The following is a 19,054-nucleotide window of genomic DNA, read 5'->3' as shown; positions in this document are numbered from 1 at the left end:
GAAAAAAATGTCTGACACTTGTAAATGTAATTTATGAAACTGAAAGTGCTGCCTGATGAGCTTTCCTTTGAACGTGTAGAGGACTCAGAGGAGTTTCTTGATGCCCCTTCTATGTTGAGTTCATTCCTCTCCTTGTCTCAGGAGTCAGTGTAGGTTAGCCATTTATGTTCACTTGCAGAGTAGCATTTAGTCTTCTGATTCCACAGCTGGGTCTGCTACTTCTGCAACATCTCTACACACAGGGTTCAAATGATTTTTAGATTGTAATCATCTGGCACATTTATCAGCCACTTACATCGGCGTGACACTTGTCCATAATGCTTTGGAACTTCTCCTACTTGTGCTCCTGGAGAGGAGTCGTCTCTGCAGGAAGGTTACGAACGCTGCCCGGGAGAGGGCAGAGCACTACAGCAGCCCTTGCCTGGGGAACTCGGCTGTGCCCTGACTCTGATGCCTCTTTTGGGCTCCCACCGGTGATCAGCTATGTATAGGTGCCAAACTGGGCGGTTGTCACAGAATCACAGAATCAATCAGGTTGGAAGAGACCTCAGGGATCATCGAGTCCAACCGTTGCCCTTACACCACCCTGTCAACTAGACCATGGCACTAAGTGCCAATTCACTGCATGCAAGCAGAACTGGAGCTGAATCTCCCACCCACAGCCCCCGGTCTGGAGAGCAAAACGTGTCTGGAATGGGAGACAGCTTTTGATTGTAAATTGGTTACATGTGAACATTTATATCAGTATAGGCAGCAGAGAGTAACGTTACACACATACTACAGCTGGTAAATTCATTTGTTTAGCAGTTTAGGAGAGGCTGGGGAAAGAAAGTGCAATGTAAAAACTTACTATGCATCTTGCTGCTCTCCTAGCCTACCTTTATCCACCTGATAGTGTCTGTAACACTACAGGTGCCTGAAGCTCTCATACGTGTCTTGTACCTAGTATGGTGATGCTCTGCTTTGATTTAGCACTTATCTGTAACTACAGATAAAATCCTGTTATTTTTCTCATGCTATACTCTAAACATTGTGATAATTTGTGTTGGTTCACTGGATGGGGGAAGGATGGAAACGGTGGGTGTGTTATCCTAAAGTCAGATCCACTCCCGTCACCTGTGTAGACAACTTTGGTCTGCTCCTCATTTTACAGGTGGGGGAAACTGAGGTTGGCTGGTGACCTGGATTCCTCTTGTGTGCCTCAATTTCCCTATCTATAAAATGAATGACACTAGTCTTTTTTGAGCCTGACTGATGGCAGAACAAGTAGAAGAAACAAGATGTTACTACTGCGTCATGCATCCTAGGAGACAGCAGCTTTGCTGTACCCTAGGTAAAGAGTGACTTGTATCTAAATTTACTGAGCTGCTGGGGTTTGTGATAGGAAAGGGACAAATTTATCAATAAACCTAGTGCTGAAGTGATGACCCAGTATTGCTTCAGACAGCTCTAGATGCCATGTTACCATTGTCACACCAACATGAAAGCACGTATGTACAAACTTCATGCACCTTGCAAACTTGTGACCTAAAGAATTTGTTGATCTGGATGCGTAGAACTGATTACTACCCTGTCCAAGAGCTGGCATCCTGTTTCCAACCAAATTCCTGCGTCTTGTGGAGTCTTCCCCTTTGTCTTTAAATGATAGAACTATCCTTTGGTGTGTGGGTGTGCCCTTGGGACAGTACTCCAAGACAGCTATTCACAGCAGCGCTCTTGGTTTCCCTTGGCCCTGAATACTCTACTATTTAAAGTTATTTTAATGAAAGCCCTTTCCATGCCTTAGTCCGAGCAAGTGAATCTGTTTTGTCTCTTGTCAAGATGTACCTTTAGTTGTTTGTGCTAAGCTGTGAATGCCTCCAAAGTGTCTAAGGGTCTGAGTGGAGAGCTGTCTGGGAGGGAAGAAGCCAGCTGTACCTTGGGGAGGGTTAAAGCCTGGGTATGGTGCATGTCGGAGGTCTCTGCTGTGGTTTGCGTCGAAGCAGTTACTAAGCAATTTGTGCAGTCTCCTCCAGGAGAGCGTCAGCTCTTTGTTGCACCGTTGGTTAGATCCAGGACTGCTTCCACAGAAGTCTGCCTCTCTCCATCCCTCCCCTTTGCCTCGTGTGAACTCACTACCACAGCGGGACTGCAGAGAAGCCAGCCTGCGACACAAGGGAGGGCACATGCTTGTGAGTGTGTGTGGGTCTAAAGGGGAGGCATCGCTCTTTGCAGTGTGTTTCTGTTGCTTTTTCTAATGGGTGTCTGAACTGAAATGGTGGTGACAGCTTGGAGAAGGTTGCTGGAGGGGTGGCTGGGTCTCTTTGGGCAGAGAGGTCAGCTGTGAGCAGTATTTGTCCTGTTACTGAGATATATGTGCAGAGTGCTGCTGGCAGCAGCGATGGCTGCTGTGGCTCACTGTTTGTCTCCAATGGCAGTAACCAGGGAAATATTTTTGAGCTAACTGGCCTCTGTTCAGGAGTGAGCAAGAGAAGAGCCCTTCAGCTCCTGAGCCGAGATGTCCCTCAAAAATTATGTGAATAGGCTCTGAAATGATTTTGCTGGAGGCAATAGTTCAGAGCAGAGCCAGTGGCTGGGGTTTTTCTAAGATAATGTTTCGGCTGTGAAACTGTCTGCTGGCGAGCTCTGGAGAGGAAGGAATGAAGTCTGCCGTACAGTCTGCCATATATCTTGATTAGCTTAGTGTCCCAGTATTGTAGTGGGTGTATTTTAACTTTGCAGTTTGCCACATGCGGTTTTTGTTATTCATGATGGATTTTAACATGACAGTGTGGAAATGTGAAACCTTCCTTTGTTGCATTCTGTTCTCTAAGCAGGAATTTGCGTTCTAGCAATCCAGCATTGTCGTGAAGCACAGATTTTGGGAAGAAGATGAACTAACTTTTCTCTGGTAAACATTAGAAACCATCAGGAAGTTCTTACTATGGAGGGACTAGGCAAGGGGCTGTGCCGTGCTGCTGTAAATCTGGATTAATTTTTTGAAGTTGTTGCTGAGATTAGATCTTGACCTTTAATGCCTTTTATTAGAGAAGTTTCTGCTTTGTGGAGAGCAGGATATAATATCCCCCCCTATAATATCCCAGCATATGCTCTGTGAAATCAAGCAATATCTGTTTCAAAAAAAAAAATAATTTTGCTGAGCAAATGATGTGGAATGGCATGTTTCTTTAGCTCTTTGCTGATTATGGATAGTTCATAATGTGTAGTGAAGATTTGTTAATCATTCCTTATCTATCTCTTATGATTTTACAGAAACATTATAAAAAGTGTCTTCATAACAGGATGAGATATGAAGTCACCTAAACTGAAAAGAGAGTACATGCTTTAAGAATTTTATATTAGTTTGTACAATTTAGCTTTTATGGGGATTATTAATCAAGGATTCTTAGATGTGTGCATAAATGTATGGCGCATTCTGACAACAAGTAGTTGTCGAAATCCTCGAAGTGTGAATATAGATATACATTTGTACATACCAATGTGTTTTTGTAGAATGTACCAAAAGTAAACCAAAATATTGGCTTATTTTAACTTTCTTTCCAGTTTACTTATGTAGGAGAAAGATTTTGATTTTTTTGATCCACCAATCAACTTAAAGACATTTCCTTTAAAAACAACCAAAAAAATCCCAGCCAAACAAGAACATCAAAAGACTGTTTTTCAATAACCGGTTAAATGGAAAAAGTGGCAAAATCTGTTTCCTCACCCAAGGAAGTCTATACCAAAATCTTTTGAAGTCAGCTTAGAGAGCTGAAATAAACCCTAGAGGGTGCACGTAAGTAGTAGCAGAACTGCATATAATAGTAGCAGGGACCCGTCCTGCCTGGGTTGGTAACAACCTATTCTTCAGTTTGACACAGAAGTGAATAATTGATTTTTAAGCTATAGATAGGCCTGACTGAGAGCTGTCAGCCTCACTACTTCTGAGTCTTGGGGTTCCCTGGGCTCACATTTTAATTCTGTATCTGAACTTCCTGTCTGCCCACTATCATTTTAGATTAATAAATATTTAAATGTTCAACAAAACAGGACTCCAAGCATATGTACATTTCCTCTAGTTTCAGTGCAGCTGCACACGGACTTAACTTTGCCTTAAGCACATGCCTGAGGGGTCTGCTGAATTAGCAACCACCTGAAAGCCTGGATTTAAATCCTGGGGAAGTTCAAGTTTGGATCCAAAATGACTGTGGTTCACTTGCATTTCCACTGCAAAGGAGGAGCATGCTGGACTCTGTGACTTGAAAGTCACTGCAAGCAAGTCCTTGAAAAGTCCTTGCAGTTTGCTAATGGTTGGTGTGGTCTCGAGGGTAAGCTGGAAATTTCCCTTTTATGTGGTGACAATGTTGACCTGCAAATAACTGGAAATTCTAATTCTCCCCAGTGTCTCTGCCTCCTTGATGCCTGGCTTTTCTCTAAGATGATCGAAGTGTGATTCTTTGCTGGAAGAGGTAGTCCTGGTCCTGCCATTACCCACCCCACACCTTAGCACTTGTACCCTTCAAGCTCCTTTGCAGAGAACTAATCCAGATAAGAAGCAGATTGCTTCACTTTATTTACAACAACTTTTTTCCTGGCTTCGTTTTCAGTTGACTTAACATGGATTAGCAAAAAAAGAGGTGGTGGGAATATGCAGAAGAATAAGAGAAAGGAGGGGATTTCCTTTCTGTTTGTAACTGGATTTTTAGTTTCTCTCTAAAGCAAACAATCTGTAGCTTGTATCAGTAACTGATCCTTCTGTTTCTGTGTCTGGGCTGAAAGAATAAACAAACCTTTTAAAAAAAGTAAACAAAGGGCACAAATGGTGAGAAAGAAAAATATACAGAATTAAAAAAAAAAAAAAAAAAGAAACCGAAATCAAGAGCTTCTTTCTCTGATGTAATAACTTTGAATTTCTTTTTGGCCTTCAGGAAGGGAAATGTTTTGCTTAAGGGTTTGCATTGGGAATTCTGGTGGGACAGAATATTTTCCAATCCTTTAGCCTGCTTGAACTTTGTCAGCGAAGATGTGCAAATTTGTCTCCTTAGTGTGTTTAATTCTTGAAATCTAATTTAGCTCTGCTAGACTCTTAGCTAACTATTGTTCATGGCAAGCAGACACAGGACTTGGGAGAACATTTGAACTGCAGGTACTTTGCATCTTTTAAAATCTGGATTTGTGTGTTGCCTTATGGTACTTTTTAAGAAGAACAAGAACACATAACACTAGATGTCCTTTCATGCTCTTAAAATGAAATCTCTGGCCTTATGCTGAACCCTATCTGACTATTTTCTATCACATCAGCAATCTGATTTTTCCTTAAATCCACAATTTTTATTTGAATGCTTTGAGGGTCATTTTTGACTGAGCTTGCACAGAGTAGAAATAGGCCGACCTACTCTATGATTTTAGCAAAGATTTCATTTCGCTCCCAGCTGTCTTCTTTCCCTGGGAATTACATATTAGGCTGTCATTAAGAAAAGATGAACTTTGCTCTGGAAATTTGTAACCCATTATGCCAAGATTAGTGACTTCAGATAGGGGATTGAAGCAACCCCCTCTTCTAGTCAACAGAAGGCCAGGCAGTTGTAGCATTCAGTCACTAAAAAACAAAGAAATCCCAGTGTCCTGTTATGGCTGGTTGCCTTTGGTTGTCTTTCATGGCCCAACAGGCACTGCTGTGTCAATCTGTTTGGCGCAGTCCAATCTTTCACTCCAGCAGGTCATCTTTCCAACACCGTTGGAAACCGTTAGTTGCCATTATCATGTAAACTAGTTTCTCTCTGCTCAGAGAAGAGAGGAAGGAACAAGATTATATTAATTGTTGCTTTTAATCAGCCACTCTTGGCACAGCTCTGAAGGTGGCAGTCGATGGGCTGTGCTCCAGACCTGCTGCAGGAATACGTACAGCTGTGATGAGAAATAAAATAGGCAAGTGTGTGGGGGGGGGGGGGAAGACCAAGCATGTTTCATTTTTGAGTGAGGAATTATGAAACGTAACTGAATGGCTTTCCCCTTGAAGATAAGATAGCGCAGTTGCAGCTAGCCTCCCTAGAGATCTGGGAGGGAGGAGAAGCTGTGTCAAACAGATGGCTATAGAAATTGCTTTTCTTTTTCTCCTCCTTGGTAGAAAACCTTGGGAAGCAGAAGTGTAAGGCCTAATTCTTCTGCAGTGAAACTGGTCTCTGCTAGGAACTGAATTTATAGCAGTTTACGAGGAGAACCAAGAGTATGTGAACTGACTAGTTTCATTTTTTTTCCTCTAGTATCACATCCTTATTCACATTGTAATTGCCCTGGCACATTCAATTAGCTCAAGTAAAGAAGAACTGCATGGTATGTGCAACATTGGTGACCTGTGTAGGGAATTGGCATCATTTCACATAATACTGTTTGATCAATTAAGCTTTTTCTTTTTTAAATTTGAGAAGCTATGTGTAACTGCCTCTTCAATTAAAAAAAAAAAAAAGTTAAGACCACAAGAATAATAACACAGAAGCTAGGAAATGGCTGAGTCAAGGTTGCCAAGATAACCATGTTCCAGCCACTTGGCTGGTGTATATTTTGATATGATCTTTAGTTGCATGGCTATACAGACTTTTTATCAGAGGCCAGGACTGCTCTGAAGTGACCAGGGTTTGCCCAATCTCTTCTGCAGGTATTAGGAAGGTGCAATGAAGCAAGACAGTTGTTGCCAAGCTCCTGTGGCTTATCAGCTTCCTAAAACTTTCCCATTGACTCTTGTGTCCCCATGTAGTGAATTAAAACATGCCTATCATCAATAAGTTTTTCTGAAGTAGTCTATGAACCTGCAGCTGTTAGCTCAATACCAGCTCATGTCATCCTGAAGCAGGGTTTTCTCAGCTGGGCTATCTGTTCCACAGGAAAATGGTACATTGCTTGTGCCCAAGAGGCTGAACACCACTTCCTGCAGGCTTGTGGGTTGCAGTACGCAGACCAGGAAGGCTACAGAGCCTCCTGGGATAAAGTTAGTGGAAGATATGAGCAGATTAATGCTCACTAATGCTAGGCAAAATGTCTTGGCATTAAAACAAACCCAGGCCTGTGTCTTTTGGTTTGCTTTTAAGATTTTTTTCAGCTTTTCTTTTAGTCAAAGATTTAAAACTTCCTTCAGCAGTCTCAGGTAATCATGTTTCCAAGGTCTGGGACTTCTATTGCAAGCTCTGTGATGTGATGGTGTTACGGATTCATCAATATTGGAGAGTAACTACCTTTAAGGACTGTCCTAGAGGAAGATGCAAGAGTGCAAATGTGACCTTGTGTGCTGTTGGCTACAGCTACTGACATTTCATAGCCACATGATCTGATTTGCCATTTGGGCTCACGAGGCTCCTTCCTTGTTTCTTCAGATTTTCTCAGTCTCCTGCTAGTTTCTTCTGCTACAGTTTCTTTTCCCAGCGTGTCTGTGTGTGAGCTGTACTCACTCATGGAATGTGTGATTCCTAGTCACCAAGTGTATTTGATACCGCCTTTCTCATCATCTGAATGTCTCCTGCTGAGTGTGGGTTTTACAGCAAATCCCATGTGGCTCGTCTTGCTCAGGCAGGGGACTTGATGAGAACTAACTGGCACTCTGCAGCTCTTGTTTCTATTATTCATCTTATCCTTACACCACAAAATTCTTTTAGTAGAAAAAGGGTATTTAGAAGCCTGAAACCAAGCTAGTTTTAGATCAAGCTAATAAAGCAGCTGTATGAAGAGGACGGGGGGAATTTGTTTTGCTCAAGACTGGTTGGTATTAATGATGCCTTCATACTGGCAAACATCAAAAGCAAGCTATTGTACTGGCAGGTTTGTTACCGCAGAGGGATGAGTAAGTCAGTCAGCCAAGAGCAACAGAGCTTTTCAAGTCTTCTTGCTATCCCAAGCAAAGGCAAACTCTTGGTTTTGACAGGCTTATCTCTGGAAGTTAAGTCATGAGCCTGTGTTGCGAAGCTGTGTTGGGATGTGGTTTTCATTGTTGCAGTTCTGGTGCCTTGGGGTGGAGAGAGGATATGGTAGTTTTCCTACAAAGGCTGTATCTACCTTCTGGTATGTTGTGATCTCTACTGCGTATTGAGGTTTTGACTGAGAGAATAGGCCACAAATCTAAGTTGTCCCACAATGCTTTTTGAAACAAGTTGTTCTCTTCCCTACCTGCAGCCACCACCACTTTAGATCTCTAGTCTCACTGGTCTCTTTTATACATATACGCTGTACCTGGCACAGTCAGACTCAGATCTTGGACAACTCTTGGGCTCCATTTAGATGATAAGAAAGGCAGTATAAACTACATTTGGTGAGTAGGAATCACACATTCGAATACATGAGCATAGCTCACACTGACATGCAGGGCTCTTGGGCTATAACTGCAGGGCTCAGTGCTCTGCAGGCACCCAGCTTGGTTACTTGGAGCAGTATACCTCTGCTCAGAGTGAAAATAAACTAGTCTGTGTCCAAAGCTAAGCCTTAGCTCTGCTAACTCCGTGCAACAGTGTAAATACATGACCATAGCAGTAGACTGAAATTACAGTAAATTCTATGAACATCACTGAAACCAACCTCTTCAGCTGTGATTCATTAGTCTGCTTTTCTTTTTGCTCTTAGCCACCTGCAATGTCAAGAATCAGAGAAGCTGATAGTGGGCTGCATAAACAGGACGGAAATGAAGGTCCCACATTGAAAACATCACTCATTCTAGCTTGACTTTTCCACTTTTTAGCTCAAAGGAAGGATTTGCAGAATCAGCTTCCTTGAGATTTTTTTTTTTCAATTGCTTGGAATTATTGGCTTGTTTGTGCATCAGCCAAAATCTATGCAACTTCTTTCCATATGGTGTGTCAATGTCTAGGACAGGGCAATGACACAAGCTCTTTGGTTACTTTGTCTCAAGGCATTAGTGAAGTGTTTGAAAATGAACAGAAAATTTTCCAAGTGACATTGTCATTTAAAACCTAGAATCCCTAGTTCTGGAGAGGATCAGAGTGGATGTCTGAAAGTAAGGCGGAGATGGTATTTTGGGCAGCGGACTAGGATGCAGGAGAAAAGCTAATTTCTAACTGCTCTGACCTCCCTCTTGATTTCTGGAGTTTGTTGAAAACCAGGTGCACCAAAGTATTTCAGTGCCTGCATTGCATTGACATCAGTGAAGGCAACTGGTGGGGCAACTACCTGCCTTTACTCTGATCTGTGTCTATCTGGACCCAGCTTCCTTCCTTCCACCTGTTGTCTGGGCAGTTAGAGGTGAGCTGTACAAAGCCAGGACTGGTGGTTGTTCTGTAGTTGTACAGTGGCTAAAAGCCTAATTACAATAGGTGCTATTGTAAGATAAACCTTGATCCTGCCAGTTGCGCTGGCAGATATTCCCCAGTAAATGTTGCTGGTCTAGCCTGGGGTGAAGAATGGGGAGAACAATTGAGTGCACCTGTTACAGAAAGAGATCAAATTATCTCAAGGTGAGATTATAGTTGCTGGTCACTGTATAGATCACACACAAAAATTGTGGTGATTTTTCCCCAGCTGCTTGCCAAGTTATTTTTTAAGTTTTCAGTGTTTACTTCAAAAGAACAGGCTTTGTTTTCACAAGAAGCAAGCCTCACAGCCCCTTATTTCCTCCTTTTGCTGTGTATTTGCTTGTAGCGGAAAAAGCATCAGCAAAGGAAACTGTTCTGGATTAGCTGGTTACACAAAGTCCTCAAGCAGAGACCAGGGAGTTCAGGGTGGAACATGGCACTGTGTCTGAAATAGAATTTACTGTTTCAAAGACTGAAAAGCTGCTTTATGTGGGAGGCCAAATGCAGTGGCTTAATATGGAACATGAAGTAGTAAGGAGCAGGCTGTCAGCTTGAGAAAACCTGTGACACGCTCTGGCAAATCTACTGAAGCTGGTTTATGAAAAGCTCTCTCTGAAATCACAAGGTGATAGATAAAGTAAGTAGGCTGAAGATGAGACTCTGTAAGTATCATAAACTTCTCCATGACAGTCATAACTTCTGAGACAATAGTCAAGCCAGGCTTTTTTCCTTTGAGTGTCATCTTTGTTTTGCTGGGTAGTTGAAGGATAGAAAAATTGTCATTAAGGTTTTATTAACTCACTGAAGGTTTCTGTTTTCACTTGTGCAGATGAAATCATGCAGCAGGAGATACGGCCGCTGGTTGCAGTGGATATAATAGAGCAGCTCCACAGGCAATTTGCTATCTTGTCAGGTAAGAAGTTGCTGGTAATCACGCTCTGGGATTCTCTTGGAATCTGTCATGCTGACTGTCACCGTTCAGCTCTGTACAGCAGTTGCAATAGTATTTTTATATTGCTAATGAAAAGTGCGGTTACAATGAGACATTCACAGTGTGCAACTGATAAATGCCAACTTGCTATGCTTGTTTTTCTTAAGGCAAGTTAATTTTCCATGCTCTCCGCAGTGGGGTGGGGAGAAGAGGTTTAGAGGGTAAGAAATTAAACAAATCTTTCTGTACATATCTTTGCACAATGTCCAAGCATCTTGTTTGTGGGAAAAGATTTTAGTCTATCAGGGAGCTGTTCATGACCTTCCCCCTCTTCCTCATTGGCCTTTGTTTTAGAAGTGATTCATTTCTAAAGTGTAAGGTTCTAATCTTTTCAAGATTTGATTATTACTTATTCCTTTGTTTTCCTGAAGTTTGCAATCACACAAAGTGATGCAGTTCCTGCCCCGAATAAACAGCTGATATTGAAATATTTGCCAAATTATTTAATACACTTATTTCGGATATTGTAGAAGAGAAATCCTTATCTGGCTCCTAAAATGGCCTCTGCTGTTGACTGTACGGCCTCTGGCAAGTCCTTTTGTCTCTGTTTCCGCCTGTTATGCAAATAAGGAAATTAAGAATTTGCTTTCCTTCTTCCCCATAGACACACAGTGAAGTATCATGAATTTGCTCAAAATACTGAGATGGTCATAATAAGGTACTCTTGGACAGCCTGTGCCTCTCTGCATGGTGGAGAGGAACACTGGGCACACAGACCCAGCTCTGCAAATGATCAACTCAGCAGGCCCAATCCTTGCTGCATCTTCACGTTTTTAAGTACACTCCAAGCTGCCAAATAAAATCCAAATCTTAAGTTACTCAGAATTCTTTATGGGGCTCTGAGTATTAAAACTTGATTTTGGAGGTTTCTAGGTAGCATCTTGTGGCAATTTCATAAGTTCAATAACGAACTGTTTTGCATCTGGCAGAGAATAGTGACTGAGCAGAGATGGAACTAGCTGCCTTCTCATCTGCAGTAAAGCATCTCAGGGTCACATCTTCCTAGAATTCCTAATAAACACAGACCTCCATGCAGAACAGTGTCAGCAACTGCATGAAATTGCGCAAACATTTTTGCATTGCACCATCATGCTCAGTGAAGGGTAACTAGGAAATGCTGGTGTAGCATCTATCCAAAGAGAATTTTTGTGGGGTAATGTTGCAGTATTCTCCTTTGGCTGTCCAGGCATTCGCCTGCGTACCATGTGCTTACTATAGCACTGCCATGCCAAACTGGAGAGGATAGTGAGTAACTTGGTATTATTGTTAAGTGCTCCACACCCAGCTGCCAGGGATTTCAATGCACAAATGCCACAACAAGGTCTCGGAAGCATGAGGTAGTCAGGGAGAGCTGGGCACCCCTTTCCCTTTGTGCTAACTGCTTAACACAAAAAAAATAGTGACTGATGGGTGGGAGATGACAGTCTCTTAACCTGGGGGCTGTTGTCAAGTTTGAAACCAACCCTCACTTAAAAGAACTGCTTCAGGAATGCCACTCAGATCCCTTTTATGAGTGCTAAACTGACTTTATTCTAAATACAAGGAAGGGAACAGGGAATCTAATCACTGTTCAACTCCTTTTGGGTCTTGATGTTAACTTCAGTCAGATCACAACTGGGATGCTTGTCTACTCTTTGTAAGCAAGAAAACACTTATCAGCTGGTCTCTCTAGAATGCTCTGCTTGCTTTTTCTGCTCACCAGCCATGCAGAGCTGCTGAACCCAACATTGTTTTCAAGGCTTTTGATTTATCTGATATATGAATGCCTGAAAATACTTATATCAGTGTAAAGAAGATCATGCATGTTGAGAATTCAATGGCTCATGTGCAATGCCTAACCAGTAAAATGTGGAGGACTGCTTTTCTTAAACCCAATTACCTTGCAACATTTGAGACCATTAATAAAAGCCATATATGGCATGTAATGAGCAACTTGTGGAAAGTGGTTTACTAAACAGGAAGAAAAACCCATTTCCAGTTCCAGGTAGAACATTGAACATGGTACGGAAATGTCAAGGGTAAATATTAAAAAGCGTTTTCATATTTCTTTATGGACTCATAATTTCAGCAGTGCCTGTATTCTCACCTCCTATTTTAGCAAATTCATCTCTTCACATTTGGTCTAATTATTTTATTCTTGGAAGTGATGAGAAAGATGTTTAAATAAGATTAAACTTAAAGTGCTTAAAGACTTTGGATATAACTCTTCATAGAAGGCAGGGCTGAGGGCCTTGTTTGTTAGGGATCGGCAAAAAAACTGGTTCATCCGCGTACAAGTGCTAATAACAAATACCAAAAGTGAATGAAAAGGTCTTTCATGCCCCCATCTGCATACATAACAAACCCCATTTGAAGAATTTCAGGCTTATCTAAAATCTCCTTGGTACAGTCCAGAAACAGTATCCTAATAAGAAACAGGGCAGTATAGTTCATAGTTTCTAAGTTGATTTCAGTCTGAAGTTTACAGCTAAATTTGGAAACCTGGGTGCCTCGACTCCAAAATCCCCATGGCAGCCTGTGAAGAAGATCGTGAACATAAAATCATCTGCTCGGAGGTCCCTTTAGCCCAGTATCTTATTCTGTTGGTGGCCACTGGTGGGTCATAGGTAAAGGGTCATACTGCCCCTTAATTACCCCTTGCAAACTGAGGTTTAGGTACAAGCCAGAAATGACTATACTTTTCAAAATGCATTTCTCTAAATAAGTGTAACTTTCTTTTTCTTCTAGCAAAAGATTGATTTTTTTTTTTTTTCATCCAATGAAAACAGATCTGAGCACTGTCCTGCCTCATTTAACTTATTAAAGTAATTCACACATAAATGACCTCATTTGATTTAGATTTTTTTTTTCCCAACCAGCTCTGCAGCTTTTCCTTGAAGCATGCTGCTTTTCATTAGGCACAGGCAACAACAAATAATTTGGTGCGTCGGTGTTTGCCTACATGGAGACTGAAAATCTTAGCATATTTCCTGGTTTTCCATGCTGATACGTTCCAGCTCGATACCCACTGTCTGAAAAAAAAAACCCTCTGCTCTTTGGCCCCATCACCATGGGCAGTAAAAGATGCTCCCATCTTACTTGTGGAGTGTTTTGGGCATATAATATGTTTTTCTGAACAACTTCATAAAAATGGTATATGCTGATGTATTCTAGTTGGGGTTCTTTCTTTCACTCTGTAGGCTGCAGCCTCCAGAGGGCAGCTAGCCACCTCTTCCATGCATGCGTATGCAGAGCTCGGAGGATGTTAGCAGTGAGTCTGGTTTGTGCTACTGTACAGCCTCTAGCTCTGAGCTCTCCTGTTCAGTCCTGTGGACCCCCAATCCATTTGTCCAGTGACAATGAAAGTAACTTGTTTACTGTTGCAGAGTTTGTTATAAATGAACATTTATTTGGTTAATATCAAATTTTTATTAACAGCTTGTAGCTGAGGCAGATGTAGTGAAACGGTAATATTCCCTTGCAGTAAAGCAGAAAAGAAAGAGTAGAAGGATTGAAGTCAAAGGCTCTTTGTTTTATCTGGATATTACTCGTTAGAAACACTTTACTATTGCTGTCTACAAACTCCTTAGAAGAGGATCTGACTGTCTTTCAGTCTCTGAGCAGATGGTAGGAATTATGTAACAAGTCTAGCGAGTTTGGTGTTTGATTGTGTCAGGGTCTAGTTATAATGAATGTATTAGGTACTGGCAGTCTCCTGTTTGTCCTGGCCCTCTAGCTACCAGACTAACCAAGACTGTACTGTCCATGACAGGAACAGGGAAACTCTCCCAAGCCTTCCCTGGTCTGCTGTGGACATGGAAAAGGCTGCAGTGTAATGTGACGATGTCCTTAATCACGTAGTTCTACTTTGGTCATCTCTTTTTCCACATGCTGCTCTAGCCATGTTTAGCTTGTGAGATCTGGTGGGAATGCTGGTTTTTGTGGTTAAATTCTAGTTTTGAAACCACTACTGCCTCTTTCCTTCCCCTGAAAACTCCCAGTTATGGGACTACAGCTGTGACAACATAGGAGTGGACAACTATGTTTGTGTGTTTCCTGTCACTGTTAAGGGAACTAGATCACAAAGTCGGGTACTACTGAAAACCTGGCTATTCTAACACACACCAGTTTTTACTGAAGAATGGAGAATCACTGGTAAAATACTGTTCCTGTCCTGCTGGACAATAACCCACTGTACCAATCTGCTCTTGTAACTACTACTACCCCCTCCCTTTTTATCTTCAGCTTCACAACCCGTTCTTATCTGTAATTACTCTGTCAAAGAGCCCGATCTGCCATTTGCAGCAATAATGGATCCTGTTACTAAATCACGAATTTATTAGACAAAATGTCACAAAGTGTATTAGCAAAGATCCATTTTCTTTGTGTTCTGATCCTGTTAAGTCAATGGACTTCAGTGGATGGGAGACTATATCTGAAAACGGTAACTGATTCAGAAGCCAGTTTATTTAATTTCCAAAGCCGGGGGGTATTTGACCATCTGCTTCCTGTTTAAACTGAGCCTTTTGGAAAACCTGGCCTGACCTTGCCAAAAGGACAGTTTGGAGCTTGTGTAAAAATCTAGACCCAGGAAGCATGATTTAACTTTAATGAGAAATTCAGCATTCACAACCCTTAATCAACATGGAAAAGCAAAACAAGAGAGCACGGAAAAAGCAAAAGCTGACCCAGGCAGTGAAACTTCAGCCAAGATATGACTGAACCCTTCAACTGTCTGACCCAGAAGATGAATTATACTCAGGTCTGCTCTGACTAAGGGAGTTCTCTGCATGTGGGCAGACCCAAGCAGTTAGTCTGCACGTGTCAGCAAAATTTGAAAGAAAACTTTCCAATACTAACTGATGAGTTGGTGTCTGGCAGGCTTGGGGAGGTGTGCACTGTAAACTTTCAGACAGACTTTTGGAACTTCTCCTGCCCATAGCCTGTTTGTGGTTTGCTTTTTCTTTTTTTTTCTTTTTTTTTTTTTTTCCCAAGGGATTCAGCATATTTGGTAAACTCTGGTTAGATGTTACTTTACAAATCTAGCTATTGGTGTTACAAGAAGAGCTGCTGGCTATGCAACAGGACTTAAATGTAGCCCCTGAGTGTCTAAACCATGGATATCTCTGGTCCCTGGACAGGAGGCATAGGTGGGCTAGAACTGTGCAGTGGGAAATTTCCTAGGATCCCCATCGTGTCCAGGAACTTCGCCTGCAGTTGTGATTGCTTGCTGCTTTTACATCAGTCATACCAACATGTAACTGTAACTGAGAGAGCTCTCAGAATTCAGCAGTCACACCTCATTTGTCAATCACACCCTTTACACTGCAAAGCAAAATTAAATTTTCTCTGCTGCCATATCCCATTCTCCCCCAAATACTTCAGCTGTTTTGTTGCCACTGCTGAACTCTGGCCCCGTCTTCACTGCAACAGCTAGCCAGGCTGCATTGGCAGCTGGAAAGCCTGTCTAATAGGAGCAAATATGAATGCTGCTTTGTGTCCTGGGACTTGGGAAATTGGCACACATAAGAGTGAGTGATGGTCCCATTACCACGTCTTGTCCTACCCTCATGCAGCTTGTGCACCATCTCTCCTGCTTTTCTTTCCCTTCCACATTCACTCTGTACTTCTGTCCTGTCACTCAGGTTCTTCCTCTCCCTTTACAGTTGGGCCACAAGACAGGAGGAAAAGTTGAGCAAGAAGCTGGGGTGGAAAATAAGGAAAGTGCCCAGGAAGCGGAGGAAAGGGATGCTGTCATTCTGAGCGGCGAACCAGGCAGAACGTCAAGCTGACTGTAATCTTTTCCTCTTAAGTCTTGCCTTTTTCCAGGCAGTCCAGCCGCCTTCTTATCCAACTCCTGCTGAAGCTGTCTGTCTGCTTCATTTGTGCTTCAAGTTGAGTTCGATGCGTCTCTGTGTGTGACCCTGAATGCAAATGATTTAACTGCTTGCTGATAACTTACCTCTGATCATACGTCAAGCTCTTTAATTGGAATGCACTTCCTTCCCCAAGCAGCAGTATGTCCGTATATTTGACACAATGAGTTTGGGCTGGATGCAAGGCAGCTTGCTCTCTGCAGACGTAGAGAGCAGAAAGGAGACTAACCTCTTGAAGGAAACTGATGGTGCTGAATCAGAGTGGCAGTGTGTGTTGTGTTTTTGGGTGCTGCCTGGCTGGGGAGCTCAGGTCTGCATCAGGAGATGGTAGACAAAATCTGGTTGAGTTTCCTCTCCAGGCAAAACTGGGGCTAGCTGTGACAGAGCAGCTTGGGGTCTGACAGAGGAGCAGTGACCCATGGGAGACTGCCAGAGATGGCCTGGCTCCCTTAAGGCAGGGTCAGGAGTGAGCCTCATGTTAGTTCAGCCAGGGGATAGCCCTGAGCCTCCCCTCCTGCCAGCTGAACCTCCAGCTCTTGTGGCTGCTGCTTGCAACGGCCACTGCCACCCGCTGCTCTTTCCCTGGACTGGCACCAGCACTTGGAGCTGCCAGAAGGTGTTGGAGGTGGGTGCGTCCCTTGCAGAGTGCTGCAGAGTGGCATCTAATGGCGCCTGGAGGAGCTGCAAGTCAGCGAGACAGAGGCCTGTGCATTGCATGAAGACAGCTGACAGGCATGGCCATGCTCCCGATTTCTATTTTTCAGTGTATCTTTGTTTCTCCTTCTGACTGCACTAAACTCAAGTTATTGCTTGCTTCTCCCATGAGGCCTTTTATCTCAGCTTGTGCCTCATGTTGCTTTGGCTTTTCAAGCTCCTTTGCTCCCTGCAGTCCTTGGGCCCCATTATCTTCCTGCACAGACACTGCTGAATAGAGCAGATGTGCCTCAGCTAGCCCTAATGTAACCCTCTCAGCTCTGTGCTGTGTTCATGTGGCTCACCCTGTTCAGCACTTCTTTTCTGTCTCCCTCCTCCTGCCCTCGTTTTCTACTTAAAATGTCGTCTTTTTTTTTTTTTTTTTTCCTTGAGGACTATTTTTTTCTTTTGACCTCCTGTGGAGCTGCTGGATCTTGTTCTGTCCCTGTCTGGCTTACTTATGATGGATTGTAAAATTTTCTGTGCAGCAATTGACTGTTTTTGCAAGTGATACGCAGGAACATGGGGGTTATGAACAGTCCCAGCAAGTACAAGGATCGTATACAGAGAGTCGTTGGGGCCAAATTCCACGCACTTAGTCCTTAAGGCTGTGGAACTGACTGAAGACTCTCCCTGTTGGTTTTCAGTTTGTGCTCTCTGCCCTTCCAAGACATTGAGCAGACAGTTAAAGTATTTCAGGGACTGGAAGAAATCTAGTGGCAACTCCCTGGAAAGCAAGTTTGATGGCCTAGGAAAAAAAGGGCTGCAGCTTGGCAATTCACATTCTGTGGAAATTTGCATACTGCAGCAAATCCTGGTTTAATGTCATGAAAAAAAATGGCATTAACATTACATGTATGGAACTGCGCTCTCATCCGGAGGAGAGTTTTCCAGACACCCTTGGTATATAAGGGGAACTTCCCTTATATCCCTTAACATCCACTGCTGTTACCTTGCCTTGGATATATCTATCCATATATCTTGCTAGATATATGGATAAATGGATACGGATCGTTTTCCCCTGTAACCCAACTACTGCTCAAGGTTCAGATATGGGCAGGAACAACCCATTCCTAACATATTTGTGTTATTAGTTGTCACCCAACGTTCAGCCATTCCTGCTTTCTCCTTGTCATAGTACTTAACAACTTCTGATCACAAAACTGTCTCAAACTTCACCCTAATTTCATGGTATGGCAGGAACTGAGGGTTTCCTCGTTTATTTCCTTGTCTGAAATATAGCTGTATTCAAGAACCTTCTGAGCGTTCTTCTGTCTTGGTTGCAGCAGTAAGTGCTACCTTCATCGTGGAGAATGAGATTGAGCCTAAGAGCTGTTAAGGATGTATGGCCTACTCAGAGGCAAGGAGCTCCTGGCTCTTAAGTTGAATGCTCAGTCTGAGGCTGCTCCTAAGTGTCTTTCTAGATTTGTTGCTAGCAGACATTCATTCCTTGGATGGCTTTTTATAGGAGAAGATCCTATGACAAAAACACACATCCACATACATACAGTGTGTCATCAGCCTGCCTCATCTAGCTTGGGGAAAAGAGGCCAGAGGAAGAAGAGCACGTGTATGAATGTGGATGCAAGAGAAAGAGAAAACAAGGGACACAAGGACCCTGGTCAGCAGGAGCATTAGAAGTGCCATGTGAAACTTGTAGTTTAGAGAAATCTTGAGTATAACTGCAGGTAAACTATCAGGTGTTGAAGGAAGCGATTCAGGGGAATCTTTATCTTATCCTCCAGGGGCAAATATTGCTGCTTTAAACCAAAGTATTTCAGGTTACTACATTTCCCCCATTTAGAGTATCTTCACGTAGCTGAAATATGTGAATGGGAAAGCGTGGTGCCCAGGAACCATGTGAATGCATACGAGGTACCATCTATGAAATACCTTGGCATGAATTGAACTCTGCAAGAAGCAGACAAGCTTATTTCATTTTCCTGGCCGTTACTGCTTGTGTCCAGGAGATGTCACTAAGAATCTGTAACAAACCATCCTGGGTGCCTGCTGGTTGGAGTTCCTGGTTTCTAGAGTGCAGCAAACGGTCTGGGAAAAGTCTGACTAAATTTGCATGACAGCATAGTCTGCAGATAGTGCAGCTAGAGGGCCCTGAGATCAAGCTGCCATGCATCAGCATTTGGCGTTATCCCAAGGCCTATGTGGAGGTCAATGTGGAGGCCGTGGCTCTGCTCAGCTTTTGAAAACCAATGCGGTGCAGTGTGAATGATAGCCAAAAATGCAAA

The 19,054-nt window shown here is 42.8% G+C and overlaps 1 protein-coding gene across 1 annotated transcript in view; it reads left to right on the top strand.

Annotated features, from left to right (window-relative positions):
• The window catches only part of MCF2L2 (MCF.2 cell line derived transforming sequence-like 2), a 150,180-nt gene that overhangs the window by 6,205 nt on the left and 124,921 nt on the right, over window positions 1–19,054 (top strand). Inside the window, exon 2 of the mRNA XM_068405762.1 lies at window positions 10,099–10,182. Coding sequence (XP_068261863.1) covers window positions 10,099–10,182 — 84 coding nt within the window. The remainder of the gene's footprint in view (window positions 1–10,098; window positions 10,183–19,054) is intronic.

Source organism: Nyctibius grandis, chromosome 8 (genome assembly GCF_013368605.1).
Source record: "Nyctibius grandis isolate bNycGra1 chromosome 8, bNycGra1.pri, whole genome shotgun sequence".
Taxonomy (NCBI): Eukaryota; Metazoa; Chordata; class Aves; order Nyctibiiformes; family Nyctibiidae; genus Nyctibius; species Nyctibius grandis.
Note: the sequence above shows the minus strand (reverse complement) of the source record. Positions and strands in the feature narration are given on the sequence as shown.